This window comes from Strix aluco, chromosome 22 (genome assembly GCF_031877795.1).
Source record: "Strix aluco isolate bStrAlu1 chromosome 22, bStrAlu1.hap1, whole genome shotgun sequence".
In the NCBI taxonomy this organism is placed as follows: Eukaryota; Metazoa; Chordata; class Aves; order Strigiformes; family Strigidae; genus Strix; species Strix aluco.
In genome coordinates this window covers 9519410-9538778 of record NC_133952.1, presented here as the reverse complement: position 1 = coordinate 9538778, position 19369 = coordinate 9519410, and the positions used below count along the sequence as shown (strand labels likewise).

General features: G+C 54.5%; 1 protein-coding gene across 3 annotated transcripts in view; it reads right to left on the bottom strand.

Annotated features, from left to right (window-relative positions):
* Positions 1-19369, bottom strand: part of EPHB2 (EPH receptor B2) — a 144660-nt gene that overhangs the window by 100442 nt on the left and 24849 nt on the right. For all 3 annotated transcript variants that reach the window (XM_074847938.1, XM_074847939.1, XM_074847940.1), the window contains exon 2: positions 2521-2585. In XM_074847938.1, the coding sequence (XP_074704039.1) occupies positions 2521-2585 (65 nt within the window). The remainder of the gene's footprint in view (positions 1-2520; positions 2586-19369) is intronic.

The following is a 19369-nucleotide window of genomic DNA, read 5'->3' as shown; positions in this document are numbered from 1 at the left end:
TGCTGTCCCCTCTCCATCCACAGCACCCTCATGATGCTGACAGCAGGGACTGGGGTCTAGCTATCATGTGACACAGTCCCAGCCAGCTGGAACAACTTCTCATGAACTTGTTCATAAACCTGCTCAAGTGGAAGCTGAGCTGTTTCCTACGGATGTGAAACCATGAGCACAACCCTGCCCTGGATGCGGGATCACAACACCCAGGCCAGGGCAGCAGCACAGCCCCAGTCCAGCACCAGTGCCAGGACTGAGGTCCGCAGGGAAAACCCTGCAGGAGCACAGCACCCCCAGCCCCTCGGCCTGCAAACAGCCTCACAAGGGCAGCCAGGACTGCAGAGACAGATTGTTCCTCGCACATCAAGCCTAACAGCCCAACAGAAGGCTGTCAGGGAAGATCCCCAAACAGCTCCAACCACTTCTGATTGGCAGTGGCTGCTAATCTGCTGCCATCGCTGGGGGAGGAGGAGAACATCCTTGCAAAACACAGGGGGAACACTTGCTTTATTTTCCAGAAATAAATTTGGCGTGGTAGTGGAAAATCGCAGGATCTCCCCAGTTTTTAGGGCACCAGCTAGGAGGGGATGAAGGAATCAAGGACAAGGCAGAAAGAAGCAACTCCCTCCCCTGCCCTGTCTCTGACGTGGCGCTCTCTCACCTGGACCACTCCGAAACAGCGTGTCAGCCACCAAGACCCAGGGATGCCCAGTACTGCCCCACACCCATCCACCCCTGTATGGCCCCGAGGGACCCTGAAGAGCTCAGCCCTGGCCAGGCAGGAGCAGCACATGGTGGAATGAGAGTCTCTACAGCTTGGGGATGAACAGTAGACGATGGAGGCAGGGCATGGGTACCCCTATGAGCAGCATCGGCACCTGTGACACGCACAGGGCAGGGCATGATGCACACCCAGGGACCTGCCCAGAGGTGGGGATGGGAGACGATCCCACCAGCAACACTGGAGCTGTGCTGGACTTCCCAGACAGGCATCTACATCCTGACAGGGATGGGGGCCCTGGGAGCACCTCACGGGGCAGGCTCAGGACCCCCAGCATCCTCCTGCATCCCTGCAGCAGTGAGCGGGGGGGCTCCCGAGCTCCCTTTTCTCAGCTGGGAGAGAAAGTCACCCCCGTGCACCAGCCCCTGCGCTTCCTCGATGCTTAATTAGAAGCCTCTCCCTTTCTCCTCTCTCTCTAATTAACGTGCCGGGAGCTCAAAAGAAGAAGGCAGCACAATAATACGGGGAGACGGCTTCCAGCAGGCCCAGGCCTCATTACCACGGGGCTGGGGAGCCGGGAGCAAGGCGTGCTTTACATATGGAAACACCACAAACAAGAAAGGCTGGGCGAGGAGAGAAAAAGACTTGACCTCTGCTCCTGCCTATTGTGCACCCGTCATTCCCCTTCGGCGGCCGGGCTGGCGCTGGCGAGGCGGTCGGGCTTGCGGGCGGGCGTGGGGCTTTATCATGGTGATGGGGGAGCGGTGCCGGCAGCGCCCGCGCCCCAGCACGGCAGGGCAGCCAGGCTGCTCGGGAGCTGGGTTTAATCTCCCTGACGGAGGCTTTTCTTGGCCGTTTCTTTTCTTCTGCCAAGTCTGCTCTGGGAGGGGGCTTGCTGTCAGCCTCGGGGTGAGGTCCACAAAAATGTCTTCATCCAGCCCCTGTGGAGGGTGGATGGAGGGCAGGATGGAGCCCGAGCCACCATCTCCATGGACAGGGATGGGACACATCCCCAGGCTTTGGGCGGGCTGGATTGGGCCACCCACATGTGAGGGAGCAGGTCTGGGGGTGTTGGGCACTGGGGCTCCACGCTGCTGCCAGCCAGAGCTGGGCAGGATGATCTGAGGCACCTCGATGCCCCACACAAACCCCGCGGAGGTGGCTGGGGCCGCTCCAGTTGTGTTGTGAGCAGGAAGGTGCAGAGACGCACTGCCTTGTCCAAGCTCTTCTTTTAAGGAGCTTGCTCTGGGTGGTCTTGGGATGTGGCTCAGGGGACTCTTGGCACCAGTAAAGCCGAGAGACAGCCGCTGCTGAGCCAGCAAATGTTCCTCCATGAGATGCCAGGGACGCTGGACAGTCATTGCAGGGCTTGATCAAACAGCTGCTGTGGGTGCAACCTCACGGGCCAACGCCCTCATCCTTTTCTGCTACATGTGACAGGCAATGGGATAACAAGTGAGACACTGGGGACAAATGATAGTGGCCTTGGCATTTTGTTTCTCCCCATCCCTGATTTTTAAGTGGCTGCAGGCCAGCTTTACGGAGAGTATGATTCCTCCACCAACACATTGGCCTGATGCTGTAGGCTGAGAATTACACTCCTCCAGCACTGGGGTATTTTTTAGAAAGGTGGATGTGAAACCTCAGCTGTCATCCTCTTATACTCTTCCCACTAGACTTTTCACATGGCCAAGGCACTTTGCTTCAGTGACTGACTTTTGTTGAGTCAACCCACCTATGTTCACATGCAGCAGGAGACCCCCAGACCAGGCTCCGCGTCCCCATAACGCGACAGGATAACTCACCCCCGATGGAGGATGCACTGTCCAGCCCAGCTCTGCCGTTGCTGTTGTGGAGTCCATCAGTGTCTCTGCAGGGGGAAGGTGAAACAAGGAGTCAGTGGCTGGCTGGTGAATGGCCTGAGGCTGGTGAAAGAGGTGGAGAGGAGCCAGCCCCGAACTGCACCCATCAAGCCCAGCCCGCGCAAAGCCCTCTGGCCAGCTCTCAGCTGGGAAGGAGCCACCTATGAGTCCCTCTACCCATCTGCTTCCCCATCCATTGCCCATTGCTCCCTGGCCCCCTTGTCTCCTGCAATGCATGGGGGCACGTGCTCTTCCACACACCAGCCCAGCTGGACTTTCCTCCTCAAAATCCAGAACCAGGGTACCACAGCCCTGGAGCAGCTCTGCTCCTGCAGATGAGAGGCCCAGCCAGAGAAGGTTTTTTCCATCACCTTCCAGTTTCTTTTGCAAAAGTCGGATATTTTTTCTCAGCGTTTTGCATGGTAGGCAGAATCCTTGGCGATGCAGTAGCACACGGGAAGGAAAAGCACTTTTAGAACTTAAAAGTACTAAAAAATTAAACCTATGTTAAAGCTGGTTTTCCAGGTGATTTGGGTTGAAATAGTGCTACTGCTGGCCAGTACACAGAACTCTCCCTAATCCACATGGGCAGCAAAGCCTCCTTGTCCTTTCTACACCTCATCACGCCTCCAGCGCTGAAGTTTTTTTCATCCCAAAAAGCTATAGGTTGGCCTAACTACAATGATGGCATGAGAAGGGATGCTCAGGTTATGGCAACGCAAAACTTGGGCTAACGTGTGTAGGTGTTCCCCACCCACCATGGGAATTTGCCAGACAGCCCCACTGGACAGATACTTCCACGAGTGGTTTCCACAATCTGGGTAACTGTCCATCCCCCAGGTCTGCAGTTGCATTTGTTGCAACATGGGGATTTTTCTGCACTGTGCCTGCCCAATGCTGATGTTTTAAGAAAACAGGACAATATTCTGATGTTTAGGAAATGGAGTTTAGAAACCATGCTCAAAGGTTTCAGCACACTGAGGCTGGTCATGGGAAAAGCGTGATGCTTGTGGGACAGACTCTACAGGCCAGCATACGGCCAGTGATTCTGTGGCTGAGACCAAGGTGATGCCCACGGAAATTATATCCCTCTGCTCTGTAGGGAGAACATGAATCTGCCCCTGATTTCAGCGCATGCACTCAGGACGCCAACTGGAAAGCATCCATCGACCACATGCGCAAGACACAAACACGAAATTTGGCTTGCAGCTTCACTTTCCCTGTCCTCCCAGTTAATGCAGGACAGGCAGGGAAACAGTCCATCTTTAGGGCTCTGCAGCTCCTAAGAAGAAGTATCTTATGCACAAGATGTACACCCACTCTGTGTCAGCTCACTGAGAGCGATCAGCCAGGAGAACCCCAATATAGTCAAGATCTCCAGCCACCATCCTATAACCCAACAAATAGTGCCAGTTTCCAAGGCCACAACAGGGATGGAGAGTTACTGGCTGTAAGTGTGTCCTGTTGCTGCTCCTCACCACCAAAAATCAAGCATCCTGCCACAAATCCCCCAAAAGCATCTCCACCTTCTCCACTTTCACTATGTTGAAAAAAAACAAAGGGAGAAAAGCTCAGCCTTGAGCAGACCCATCATTTAAGAGACAAGCCTGGATGCAGAAATGACTGCTGTTCAGCCTGCCCAACAGCACACATGAACTCCCCTTTTCCCATCGGCAAGCCAGAAAGTGACTCGGCACAGATATGCTCCTTGCACCTACTTCTGGCAGTAAATCATTTTCAGACTGTGGGTTGCTCGTTACTCCTGGTTAGAGCCAGTGGTTTCCAGTTCACGGGAAACCAGGATTTCAAAAACTGGTTTTATTCCAAGAGTAGAAAGCAAAAATAGTTCTTTTCAAATTTTCCCACTAAGAAGAGTTCTGGAAAACAGCTAGTCCACAAATGTTGTCATTCAGATTTATGAAATTTCTTTTTAAACTGAGTATTTATTTACATAGTTTGATAATTGTGTTTATTTTATCAGAGGATCTGGCTTTTTCATTAAAACACCAGTGGCACTTTGATCTGAAAGGAAAACAACATTTTTCACACAGCACTAGCTAGAAGCTGCATTACTTTAAAAAAACCTTAAATTTGTTACTTTATCTTAACTATCATTGACAGTCATGCATAGTGAGTATATTAATAGCAGTGACTCTAATGTAAAAGAAGATATATTCCAAAACAGTATGAATAGTTTCCCAAATAAAAATAGTATTTTGAAGCATTTTGCATTTTTAAAAACCTTTTATTTAATGAAAACTCAGTGCAATGGAAATGTGCCCACTGCATCACTGCAGAGCACGCTGCCCACAGCCCTCGCCGCTGCCCCTTATCCTCAGCTGAAGAACTGTACATCTCCTTGGAGCTCTGCAGCCGCCGCAGCTGGCCCAAGGACATCTTGTTTTGACACAAGACAAGGAGGAGTAGAAATTGGCAGGTTTTAGGCAGGTTCTTCCAATGGTCAATTATCTTCTCATAAAAAAGATCTCCCATTAATTTTAGTCTGAATTTACACTGTTTGGCTGCCAGCTATTAGATTTCCTTTTACTTGTACAAAGACTCTGCTATCCAAAACCTCCTTTCCCTCTTGTGGTGCTTAAGGGTGGCAAATTAATCATCTCCCAGATAACTAAATTAGTTGAGCTTCCTTATTCTTCCACCCTAAACCAGGTTCCTTTCTTTGAGGCTCCTGTTTATCAACCTTCTATGTGTAGGGTGGACCCCAAGAATCTGGTTTCCATTGCACAGCTTTAACACCCTGATGTGCCTCTTTTTTGCACAGCTTCTCTACCAAATTGCTGCCCTGGCTAAAGTCCCATTTGGAGATGGGTTGGAATGTTAGCACTTATCAGGAGCTGCCTGAATTACACAACATTGTGAATAACTGGTCCCCAAGAATCACAGAATCACAGAATCATCTCGGTTGGAAAGGACCTTGAAGCTCCTCCAGTCCAACCGTTAACCTCACACTGACAGTTCCCAACTCCACCAGATCCCTCAGCACTAAATCGACCCTACTCTTAAACACCTCCAGGGATGGGGACTCCTCCCCTGCCCTGGGCAGCCCATTCCAACACCCAACAACCCCTTCTGCAAAAAAATCCTTCCTAAGAGCCAGTCTGACCCTGCCCTGGCGCAGCTTGAGGCCATTCCCTCTTGTCCTGGCGCTGGTTCCTTGGCTCAAGAGACTCAGCCCCCCTCTCTGCACCCTCCTTGCAGGGAGTTGGAGAGGGCCATGAGGTCTCCCCTCAGCCTCCTCTTCTCCACAGTAAACCCCCCCAGTTCCCTCAGCCGCTCCCCATCAGACCTGTGCTCCAGACCCTGCACCAGCTCCGTTGCCCTTCTCTGGACACGCTCGAGTCATTCAATGGCCTTTTTGGAGTGAGGGGCCCAAAACTGAACCCACTCATCGAGGTGCGGCCTCACCAGTGCTGAGTACAGGGGCAAGATCACTTCCCTGTCCCTGCTGGCCACGCTAGTGCTGATACAATCAGAATGAACCTGGTTAGCCTCACTGACTGGAAAGGTGGATGTGAAGCCAGCCAGGATGGGTTTCAATGGTAGTGGTGGGTTTGCTCCATCCTCCGTTGATGGCTGACTTCAGAACATGTCACTGCCCAAATAACAGCCTGCCACAGAGCTATCTTGCCCATATACCTGGCCAGGAGCACCCCTTAACCTCCACCTGAGGTTGAGGAGGCCATCTCCAGAGAAAATCACTGTCTCACCCCTGAGAAGTTTCTTATTTCCAGACAAAAGAAGCTCATTAATTCATTTCTCCAGCAAACAAAACCAGGAGTGATGTCCAATGAACCAACATATCACTCATCTGCAGGGGCTTCTCTCTGCCTCTCTTCCAGGCTCAGACCTGCTCAGATCTCCACAGCAATACACAGTGGGAGGAAGATCCCATGAAGATGCAGCCAAGTCCTGCTCTGACATCCCTTCCTGGAAGTGCTGGCACAGAATCTGAACTAGCAACCAATAAACCAGGAAGGTTTAAAAAAGCAAGACAAGGCCTTACCACCCACCTCAGCCACGCAAGAGAAAGGCTGAGATTCCCCTGGGGGCTATTCCTCCTTCAGCTGGATGGGGTTTTATTGCTGCAGGGGGACTGCTTATCAAAGAGGAGTTTGCAAGATGATTGATTGTGGTGTGCAAGGATCTACACCAGGAGAAAGTAGCAGCAAACAGAGCTCCTTAGCCTGTGAGGGAAATTGCAGCTACAGCTTTGCCTGGAAGCTCAACCTGGTAAGACATGTGAAAAACAAGATTCAGTTTTACCATGGAAGGTAATTGCCCCTGAAGAGTAATTGCCAAGAGGAGCAGATCTTGCACTGTTTGCATCCTTCCTCATCCTGGGTGAGCCAGAAGCTGGAGAAGCACGTGTTGCAGGAGCACACATGGGGCAGGAGGTTGCCTTGGTTCCTTCTGGACATTAAGGTATGATAACCAAGGAGATACTCATGGACACCTCTGAGTGGATGGGTGACTCCAGGCACCAAGACGTCAGTCATACAGAGCTCTGCTACATGTGAAAGCCCCACTCGAGGTGTGATAAACCCCAGGGAATGGAAACCCACCATCCTCCAGAGGCAGCTCCTCCACCTGTGGCAGTCCCAACGGGGCTGCCCTCAGCATGCTCAGCCCCTTGCAACTTCTGTGCCTGCGGTGACCTGTGGTGGGCTGCCATGGCCCTATCTCATCCAGCAGGGCTCCTGATCCTACCTGAAGGCTGCCCCACGCTCATACCCTGTCGCACGTACCCAACAGGACCAACTCCTGAACTGGGGACAACACAGACAGACCAATTTCTGGATGGGAAACCCTAAGCGCAACTGTTAGTGCCCTGACAACCATGGAGAGGAGAAGGTGCCTGCTTCAACTAGCTGTCACAGCCAATGCTTTCACAGGTGCCATCCTGCCAGTTTAGGCAGTGCCAAATAACAGGGTGAGGGGCTGGTGCCTCAGCAGCCCCATAAAGACCCCCCTGATAACCAGAACAGAGCAAACCCCTGGCAGTGATGGTCACAATATGGAGCAAAGCCACGTGGGAGCTGCAGGGGTGGGTGTCTGGCCCCCAGCCCATCTCTGGTGGCTGGCGATAGCTGCAGCTCAGTGAAATGCTCTCTCTGGAGCAGCATTTTCTCAATATTGTTGTTTGTGTTCTTCCCTCCCGCGTGTTTATCTGCAGATTCACATGCTACCCACGGCATTATAAATAAATCTGCAGCTGCTCGAAACCAGCAGACGCAACTCTGGCCTGCTTCCCACCAGCAACCGCGCTGCTCCCCACGGGACGGTTAGGAGATAAGTGCCTGTCCTTTTCACTTTGAAGATGCTTTCAATAAGGAACTTTCTGCCAGCACTGGGGCCCGTTGCCGGCACTGCTGCTCGCTACGAGGGCATGCCAGGGCCCCGGCTTAAGCACTTTGCATCTAAAGATGCATCATCACCACCATACCACCACCTCCAGATGCTCAACAGCTACGCTAAGACACCATCAGGCTGATGACCTCCTATGTCAATGACCTGGGTGGGGGACTCCTATGCTTCTGCGTGGTCTTCCTCCTGCTCAGCCACAAGTGTGGGGATCTCAGCTGCACCAGCTTCTCCCATCTGGCCAGATCCGGACTGAGACTGGTGGGCAGACCTGGGAGGGGAGGACAAGACTGGGATCACGGTGGGTGCTGTTGGTGACTGGGGACACCAGCACGGGATGGCCAGGACTGGGGATGGAGAATGACAGGACCAAGGGACAGTGGAATGGAGGCTGGAAGGACAAGGGATTAACAGAGGAGCTGTGCATGTAGCAGACACACTTCTCTGTGTCCGAAAAAATAACTTCCATGGAGTTTTGCCAATTTAGACCAATTTAGAGCATCTGGCCCCGAGTTTCTCAGAAGTCCTGGCAAGTCCTTCACATTCACAGGCTCCAAACTCATCCAGATAAAGAAACAGCTGGACAAATAAATAGCCCCACAGATAGCTGGAGCCTCCACCCTCATTTTTCCACCCACAAGTTTTTCTCTTCCCCTTTCACTTCTCACGCCAGCTCCTCCCTCAGGGTAGGAAACTTGTCAGCATTTTAATCCTGGTACAATATTATTAACACAGGGAGCAAGCTTCTCGGTTTACCCAGGATCACATCAGCTGTGGTAAGTGCTGGATGTGCAAAGCAGGAAAGAAATTGCCTAGACCTGGGCTGGCAGCAAAGTCATCCCAAGGCAGATATGGGGGGAAGACCATGCCTCATCACCATCTCCCAGACGTGAACTGGAAGCCCACCTAACACACCTCATCAGATCAGTCTAGGATGGAGGGATGCTGCAGAGCGGGTGCGGTGCTGAAGCCCAGCCAGGTGGAGCAAGACCAGGATCCACACCAGAAATGCCGCAGCTTGGGACAAACTCCTCCGCACAGGCACACGTGCTCCTGAAACCGTGTTTCCAGCCTGGCCTCAGGCACAGCCACCACATCCCCATGCAGGGGGGGGCGGCTAATGAGAAACCCGTCTGTCTCCCACCCCAAGGAGCCCTTGCCGCAGATCTATTTACCCTTCCAGAAGTTGAAAGGCCCCTCTCTGCCTCCTGTGCTTTACTGGAGCCTTATTATAATATTTTTGCCAGCGAGAGCTGAGAGGGGCTGAGCAAACCCAGTGGCCCTTCTTTGCAGCCCCGAGCTTTGCTTTGCCTGGCTGATGGCCAGCGGAACAAACTGAAACCCAATCCCCCCCCGGCTGACCCGCTGGCGCGGGAACAGCATGCTGCATTGTGAGCCGGCGGCTACAGGATATTTTGGATACTTCACTCAGGGATCCACTTAAACTCCAAGAGGGAGAGTGATTGATAGGGAGCGAGAAGAGGCAGTTGACTGCGATGGGACGGGGATGACATCTCGCCCCATGCCCAGAGCCCAAAAGGCCACCTCAAGGGCAGCCGTACTGGGTTGTGCCAGCGGTCCTGGTGCTGTGGACCCAGCAGACAGATACCTGGTCATTCTACACCCTTCTCTGAAAAATTAGCTCCAGCCAGACTCAGAGACCTAAGAATAAGGGTGATGTCAGGCATCTCCATCATCCAGAGCACCTCTGACCTGCCAGCCAGGCCCCCAGGATGATAGTCCTGGGGGTTAGCAAGGCACAGAGCGGGGAGGGCTGATCCCAGAGATACCACACAGCGCTGGCAAAGGAAAGATGTCACCACTTTTGGGGAGCCATGGAGCCTTTCTAGCCCCTCAGTTCACCAGGACGTCATCCAAGCCTGCCTGCAAGCCCTGTGAAACAGGAGTCAGCCCCAGAGCCAGCTGGGGAGCAGGGGACGGTGTTGGAAGCTGGTGAGGCTCAACAGCACCCACTGGGGTGCCTTCACCCATCTACCAGGTGATGCTCAGCTGCATGCGACACATGGAGACAGGACTGGTGTCAAACGAAGGGATGTCCTAAGATGCCCCGTCCTTAGCACAGCAGCTCAGCAGCCTCACTGAAAATTCACCCCTGTGTTTTTTCCACACCTTGCCGGGTGAGCTGCCATGAGCCGGGCCATGCTTTCCCCATTCCCACCTAGACCCCTCCCTTTCCTTGTCTGACCACACACATCACTTGGCCCATCCTCAGGGGACCAAACCCAGGGCTGGTGCTGCTGTGCAGAAAAGGGGACCACTGAGGCCATTGGTTCCCAGACCTTGGGGGAAATAAGGAAAGCAGGGCTCAGAGCAGAGCTGCACCAGGCCATTGGGCATGCAGCATGCCAACGGGTGAGCCAGGAGCCAGGGCCGAGCGTGGCCGCCAGCCAAAGCCAGCACGCTGGGAGGAGCAGCTTTACATCTCCTCTTCCCAGCCCCTCCTCTCCCTCCTCTGAAGCCATCCGTCACCACAGGCATTGCCCTGCATGGTGCTGGCTGCCCCACTGCTGGAAAGTTCAAAACCAAGGGGAAAGCCTGACTCAACAGCCCCAGGGGTCCTGCAAGTCATCCAAGCATGTATCCTGCTTTCTAAGCACCCAGCTGACCATCACTGCCAGGCAGGTAAGCGCTAAGGATTGCCCCTCTCATCTGCCCAACCAGGCGGGGTATGGCTCAGCTCTGGCTCTCAGCTGAGAGGGGCTGGGGCTGGGAATTCAGATTTTGTGATCTTTCCGTCTGGGGCCTCTGCTGAAGAAGCAGGTTAGGCTGGATGGGAGGGAGGACTACACTCCATCCGGCTGCCACATCGCCCCAGTCATCGCCGCAGATGCATCCTTTCTGGCCCCAGTTTCTTGACACTGTGCCCCAGAAGTCAGCAGAAACACGGTAACACCACCAGAGACCCCAGAAAGCTGCTCCAGCAGCACCAGGGACCCACGGTCCTTGCTGGCAGCATCTGTCCCAAAAGGAGCCGGGACTTGTAGGTGGTCTGAGTTCAGCCGAGGGCAGGCTGCCGGGAAGAGACAATGCAGATGCTAAATGCCAGCAAGCAGGGGCCCTCCTGCTGCTGCAGGGAATGCAGTAGCCACACAGAGAAGACACAGATGCAGACGTTTAAAGCCATTGCTACTGTCAGTGCTAATGACTCGGTCCCTGCAGTGGCACTGACCTCACTGTCTACGAGACACCTTGCAGGAGGGAATCCCAGGGTTAAGCAAGTGTTGTCCTGACCTGCATCCAGCCTCATCCACCCCATCAGGACAGGCCCAGCAAAGACTAAATTCCCCACTGAGCCATCTCCCCGGAGGATGGAGTGGGGCCCAAGAGCCCTCCCAACAGCCTCCAGATCTCTCTTCCTCTCTGGGGGTCACAGCGGACCTCCAGGAGGTTGGAGACTCCACACCCATGAGCTCTTTCTACAGATGCTCCATCCCAAAAGAGCTGGCAGCCTCTACCACGCGCTGCCCTGGCCTAGCTGTTAGTGTGACACAGTCACCGTACGGGGCTGACCCCGCAGCACAGGCGGACACATGGCTGTCACCACTGGAGATGAACACAGAGCCACTACCCTTGGCACGCAGCAGTGGATGCCACGTACAGCTCCTGGCTGCAGCATCTGGGGGAAGCAGTTGCTTTATAACATAATAACCTGCTCCCACCACTGTGCTCTGGGGCCAACTGGTACAAGGTGTAATGCCCAGGGTGCAGAGCTGCACCACATAGTCCCCATCGTTACCCCAGACCCACTCTTCTGTATCTCTGGGCACAGCGGCGAGGCAACCCCAGGAGATTTGGGAGGCAGCAGGAAGCTCAGAGGCTGCAGAGCGTCACCAGGTAAGGAGCACACGCTTGGCTCTGCAATGACATCCAGACCTTTTTCCCACTAACCCCTGCCCGTCATCCAAGGCGATGAGCGTTGAGGGGACCAGGAGGAGTGACATGAGCCTAGGGCATGGGTTTTTGGCCAGCTCTGCTTCCCCTTTTCCCTAGGGCCAGTGCCACCAGCCCCCCTCACCTGGAGCAGGGACACTGTGTTCAGCAAGCCCCTGTCCTCCTTCCCAGCACCGCTGGCACTAAATGAGGTTTTGTCACCCTGCATGGTGGTGCGGGCTGCAAGCAACTTGTTCCCAGCAAGCTCTGGAGCCCTGCTCAGCATCCCAATTGAGCTATCCTTAATGGGCTTCAATTTTAATTTGCTTTTATTGGAAAACACAGATGGTGATCCCCCCTCTCCCCCCAACCCAAACACATACAGGGTAATAACATTTACGGGAGAAAGATATTATCTCCAAACACAGCCAAAGCTCCAGCAAAGGCCCCACCACCATGCAATGACACGCAGCTGCGCCGCACAGCCCTGAGCCTGGCTCGTAAAGGCAGGGCCACACAGAGCCACCAGCACAGCGGGGACGAGGGGAGGCAGGACCAGGGTCCAGCGAAGAATTAAAGACCAGGAGTAGCCCCTGGTGCAGCCAAGCAAGCCTGGCAGAGTAACCTGGTTAACGTCGTCCACGACTGGGTCTTTGCAAAGAGAAGGAGGCCTGCACTGGTGTATCCCCAGTCATCAGAGCCAGCCCCTGCCTGCAGCCTGGATGGCTGCTCCAAGCATCCCTAGCTCCAGCGAGGCCCCTGCTACAAGGTCATGTCAGAGCTCAGAGTGGCTGCAGGGCGGTGACAGCAGCACAGGGACAGGCAGCCAGGCTACACAAGCCCTTGCAAGCTGGGGTGGGGGGCTCCCCAGTAAACGAGCATCAGGCAGCCCTTGGCTTGCACTGCACTCACTTGGGCACCCAAACACTGGTGCCTGCAGATGCCCCCACTCCTCCAGCACTGCCAGTGCTGCCACACAGAGCCCCAGGCCCCCCTGCACACCCCCCTGCCGCTGAGCACGCAGAACACATGGCTGAGCAAGGATGCCCTCCGCCGCACACGTCTGGCTCTGTGCATCTACCTGACAGCCAAGTATTCCTGCTTTTCACTGTTTTTACTGACAGGCTGTAAATTTGCTTCTGGTTGGCAGCTCCAAGCAGGAACGGCTTGGGAGGAACCGCAGGGCCAGCTGCAGGCTTGTGTTTGCCAAGCCGCGCAGGGATGTCCCGCGCCCTGGGCTGGCTGTGGCAGCGAGGGGCTTCGGATCAGACTCCTGGCCATGGAAAGCCTCTCCCCAGGACAGACACAGTAAATCCAAAAACCCCTACAAGGAGCTTGGCTTCCTTCTAGATCCTCCCAAGGCCAGGGCATCTCTCTGCCACCATCCTTTTGGTATCTCCGGGGGTTTGCTCACAACCGCGTCAGGAACGCAAACCCTGCCTCCCCTCCGGGTCCCCCCGCTGCAGATAAAGCCACAGCAGAGATGGCAGCTGCGGGCGGTGGGTATTTTTAGCAAGCTGCAAACGTTTCCTTGATTGGGAAAACCCCATCTTCAATACCTCACCACAGAGAGGGCTTCCTCCTTCATGCCTGCATAATTCATTACACGCTAACACAACCTCCCCAGGCAGCAGGCTGAACCAAGGAGATGCTCCACCAGTGGATGCCGTGAGACTCCTGCTCGCTGGCAGCCCTGCCTGGGGGGGTTGTGTCCATCCATCTATCCATCCATCCATCCATCCATCCATCCATCCATCCATCCATCCATCCTAGCACTGCCCACCAAGCAGGAGCCGGCCAGCTGCCCTCCAGCAGGAAAGAGCATTCCCAAAGCAGGCAGGGGATGGGCTGTGGGACCACAAGGAGAGAGAAGCCCCTCCAGGGCTGAAATCTTGGGTACAACTTCCATCTGCACCACAGCTGCCATCACCCGTAAGGAGCTGGGGGACCAGGGACTGGCACAGGAATGGAGAACATCCACACGGGGACCTATCTGCAGGTCTGCAGAGCAGCCAGGAGAAGGTGGCAGCAGCTTATGAACCACCTCTGTTCCTCGTGAGGCTGGAGGATAGCATCACCAGGGTCCAGGCTGCCACTGGGATAGGATCCAGGGGACCCCAACGCTTGTGGAGACACATTTCCATCACAAAACTAATACAACCAACGTGGGGCACTGCTGAGCAAACCTCATTCTGAGAGCTCAAGAGGAGGGCATCAACGAACCGAGGATGAGCAGTTGCGCAGGCAGAGAAAACCATAATCTCGTTACACGTATGTGGGAAGAGATTTTTGCACCCACCAAAAAGAAACACACACAGAGGTGGAAAGGGGGTAATTTCCAAAAGTTGAAAGGGATTATTAGCAAAAATTGATTAAGGGGGAAATGTAAACAAAAACAATGAAAAGTAATTACAGCTAGTTTAAGAAGGCTTTGCCAAAATCTCATAAATCTGAGATCATAAAAGAAGGCGTCTTTAGCTAAAAATTATCTTGGCTTTGAATAAAAGAAAAAAATTGCAGTAAAAATAAACATATTGTATACATTAAAACCAGGGGAAGTTGGCAGCAGTAAATTAGCAGTTATAAGATGCAGACAGTTGCGAAAGGATGTATCAATGAAAAAATCGACTGCCAGCAAACATAAAAGAAAGAAAACAAGGAATTTTTAAATACACCGAAAGCAAACACAACCAGAGCTGTGGCAAGGTGACTCCACGGGGATGTTCAAGCGTGAAGTCAGGCAGCAAAGACAGATACCCCAATGCGCCGGGCAAAACCAAAGGCAAAGCCAGGAGGAACAAGCAGATGTGGCGGCTCCAGGCTGAGCCTGGGCTGCAGACGGGGACCAGCAGTGGCCAGGGGATGCAGAGAGCCACGGACCCACCCGAGACCCCTGTCGCTGGCAGCATCCCACCATCCAGGGCGGCTGCTCACCCTGCCCCACCCAGGAGTGAGGGATACACAGTGTCAGGGCCACATTAGCAACTTTGGAGTTGTATCCTAATAGCAGCATCACTCCCAAGACAACTATTTGCTCTCAAGCAGCTCCTTTGTGTGGTCAGTGGAGCCGCTACAGACCTGCAAGGAGAGGACAATCCCAGGACCAACAGTTCTCCTTTCCCTCACCAACATTTTTTGATGTGCACCAAGCAGGGACAGGGCAGTCCAAGGATGGGGAATGATTTCATAGCGTCCCACAGGGCTGGAGGAAAGAAAGGAGCTCAGGAGTCTCAGTCCAACCCCATTCCCACCACAAGACTGGGGCAGCTGGGGCTTTGCCTAGCTCACTCTGAGAGAGCTCCAGGGATGGAGATGCCCCAGCACCCTGGGGACCTGCTGCAAAGAGTTTTCCAGCTGCTTGGGAAGCCTTTCCCAGGCCAGGAGGATGTCCAAAGCATGTGGTCCAGGTACTGCCTGCAGAGAGGCCATGGTGGCTCTATAAGTACTGCTGCAGTATCCGTCCCAGCCCCCGGGCACGATCACCAAACCCTGGGAGAAGAAACAACCCTCAGCTCTGCAAAAGCTGCAGCAGTTGCTCAGACAACTCAGGAGAATAAATCCTGTGAGGAGCGATTGAAGGAGCTGGGACTGTTCAGTGTGAGGAGGAGAAGGTGAGGGGAGACCTCATCACTCTCTACAGCTCCCTGAAAGGACGTTGTGGAGAGGTTGGTGCTGGTCTCTTCTCCCAGGGGATTAGTGACAGAACAAGAGGGAACGGCTTTAAACTGCAACAGGGGAGGTTCAGACTGGACATGAGGAAAAAATGTTTCACAGAGAGTGGTCAGAGAGTGGAATAGGCTGCCCAGGGAGGGGGTGGAGTCCCCATCCCTGGGTGTGTTTAAGGGCCGTTTGGATGAGCTGTTGGGGGATGTGGTGTAGGGGAGAACTTTGTAGAGTCGGGCTGAGGGTTGGACTCGATGATCCCGAGGGTCTTTTCCAACCTGAATGATTCTGTGATTCTGGGAACACCTTAGCAGGAGTTAAACCAGAGAGATGCCTGCAGTGTTAGCTGAGCAGCCAGGATATAGGACAACATGACAAGCATCAGGGAGGGTGGACCCAGTGCTGAGAGCTCTCTGGGCCAAAAAACAGGCTGTTTGGCCCTGCGCTCCCCATGCTGCATTGTTGCTTCCTTGCTCTGTATCTCAGATGCTTTGTCAAGGAGGTGCAGCAACAGGGACACCCTCCCGAGCAAGCTTTGAGGATAAAGCAGCAGTTATCAGTGTGGATGTTGGCCAGACATAGCTATGAGCTCATGGCTCCTCTGCATCCCTCTGCACAGCCAGTGCCAGCCCCAACCAGCGCAGAGCTACTGTGCAGCTGCAGGACTGGCAAGCATGAGCCATCAGAGTGCCCTACAGGCAGGAGTCAAGGTGGGGAAGGACAGACTGCTGTCACCGTGCTTCTGCAGTGGGGAAGGTCCCTGTTTCGCTGCCTTTTCTTACTGTGGGTAAAAGCCCCTCGCACTTGTCACAGCACTGCCCAGCTCCTCCAGAGCACGTCTGTGCAAGGAAGAGGTATTGCTCTTCTCCAGTGGCTGGCAGGGAAACTGAGGCAGGGACCCCTCCCCACCTCCCAGGAGAGGCTGGGGAAATCAGTGAGCATGGAGCACCTTGTCCCTTTGCAATGCACGGTTTTGGCTTGGCACTGATCAGCATCCCCTGGACCCTTCCAGCACATGACATTGAGGTGACACCACGGCAGTTGGCACTGCACGTGCAAACCAGAGACACACACCCCAAAGCAAACTCGCCCACAAGCACCTGCAGACCCCACGGGGAAGACACGCCATCTCCCTGGCACCCCAGACTGCCAGTGCTCTTTGCACGGGTGCATGCTGGGGACCATGGAAGGATCCACTGGCTGCATCCCCTCTCCCTCCCCATGTGGAAAACCACCCTGCCAGGAAGAGAGCAGCCCTGCACCCTCCGAGCACCAAAGGATACTCAAATACCTACAGTTTTGCAGGGTTTAAGGTTTGCTGCCTGAGCCTCATAAAAGTACCACACTTCCAAAAATTAGCGTACAGGGTGACCGAGGTGTTACCTGACAACCTCCTCAGCCTTGACACGGGAAACCAGGTGAAGTCTTGTGCGGGGAATGCACCATCCCCCAAATTCCCTACTTAGCATGAAGCAGCCTTTATAAATCAATGTCTGCAGGAGGAAAACACGTGAGGGAGCAGCAAGTTCATCCTCCCCTTGCTGCTGCACTCCCAATGATCCTTGAATTCCACAAGTGTGATGCGAAGGGATCTCTGGAGGGCTCAAGCGCCATCCCCAGCTCAGGGAGGGACTCTGAGCTATGTGCTGGAGCACACAGGGATGTGCCCAGACCCCCAGGAGCACTAAAAGAAGAGGACACCGCTCTTCTCCCATTTCCCAACACTGCGCTCGGTCCTCTGCCATCATGACACCCCTATCCTCGCCCATGCTTTCAAGAGATGGAGCCCCCTGAGAGCATCCCAGCATGTCTTGCTGTCACCATACAAAAGCCTGGGCCAGCCAGCGGCCACGATGGCCAAGCCATGGGAAACCACCAGCCCCCTGCACTGCTGTCAGTGACGCTGGTGCAGATGGGCTGCTGGCTCTGGGATGCACAGGGAATTTATGGCAGGCAATACATGTAGCCTGGCCCGAGGGTGGCCACTGAGATGTCCTCAAGACCAGACTTGCCCACCAGGCAGAGCGCAAGCTTGCACACACAGCTTCGTGCATGGTCATCGCGTCTCCTCCAGAGCACCTGGGACCACAGCACGCCCCACAAAGCTTGACAAGCTACCAGTGCCATGGAGAACACAAGAGGCTGTAATGCCACCGCAGCCCAGATGTGTCCCTCCAGCTACCTGTCCCTGAGATAGGCTGCTTTCAAGCAGAGGGTGAGCACAGCCCGGGGCTTGGCAGCAGCACCGCTCCTCCAGACTGGGAAGCCAGAGCAAATCACAGAATCACAGAATCATTCAGGTTGGAAAAGACCCTCGGGATCATCGGGTCCAACCCTCAGCCCAACTCTACAAAGTTCTCCCCTACCCCACATCCCCCAACAGCTCATCCAAACGACCCTTAAACACACCCAGGGATGGGGACTCCACCCCCTCCCTGGGCAGCCTATTCCACTCTCTGACCACTCTCTGTGAAACATTTTTTCCTCATGTCCAGTCTGAACCTCCCCTGTTGCAGTTTAAAGCCGTTCCCTCTTGTTCTGTCACTAATCACCTGGGAGAAGAGACCAGCACCAATCTCTCTACAACGTCCTTTCAGGGAGCTGTAGAGAGTGATGAGGTCTCCCCTCACCTTCTCCTCCTCACACTGAACAGTCCCAGCTCCTTCAATCTCTCCTCACAGGATTTATTCTTCAGGCCCTTCCCCAGCCTCGTTGCCCTCCTCTGCACTCGCTCCAGCCCCTCGAGATCTCTCTCAGATTGAGGTGCCCAAAACTGGACACAACACTCCAGGTGTGGCCTCACCAGTGCAGAGCACAGGGGGACTGTCACCTCCCTGCTTCTGCTGGTCACACTATTCCTAATCCAAGCCAGGATGCCGTTGGCTTTCTTGGCCACCTGGGCACACTGTCAGCTCATGTTCAGCTGCTTGTCAATGAGAACCCCCAGACCCTTCTCTTCCAGACAGCTCCAGCCACACCTCCCCAAGTCTGTAGCCATGCAGGTGGTTGTTGTGGCCCAGGTGCAGGACCTGGCACTTGGCCTTGTTGAAGCTCATCCTGTTGACGTTGGCCACCAATCCAATCTAGCCAAGTCTCTTTGTAGAGCCTCCCTATCCTCATGCAGATCGACACTCCCGCAATCCAGCTGATCAGCAGGCGCAGAGCCTGCCCACAGGTGTCCAACACCTCTCACCATCCACGGGGCAGCGTGGCTGATGCAGCAAGAGCCCCACGGGAGATGGGCTGCTGCCACGGGCACTGGGGACGCCAGTCCCATGGGAGACTACAGGCAGCCTCTCAGGGCACCAAGGCTCTTCCCATCCCACTGGAAACCCTCCCCTGCAAACACTGTCGGGCTCTGCTGGCTTCACTAAATCCCTCTGGCCAAAACACATACCTGGTTGCTCACTGAGAACACCTGGAGCATGAATGCTGCCCTCTGAGCTGCTCACCCCAAATGCACAAGGCAAGTCGCCCCAAAATCCACATCCCAGTGGGCAGCGAAGGTGGGGACCAGCTGGTCCCAGCTCTGCCAGGAGCATCTCCGCACCCCATCACACCCCATCAGCCCAGGCGCTAGAAAACATCTCCTTGGAGTAAAAAATACCTCCCCAGTTCACGGGAGGTACCTCTCCCACCCACAGAGGATGCAGCACTCCTCTGTGTCTCCTGATTTATCCTGCCTGGAGAGCAGAGGCACCAGGGCCGGCTGCCTCAGCACAGCCACCCCCGGCAGAGACAGCAGCAGGATGCACAGAGCTGCTGCCCCATCTATCCGCTCACACTGCCTGGGATTTATAGATGAATAAAAACCCTTTGGCTGAGCCTTTGTTTACTCCTCTTGGAGAAAATAATT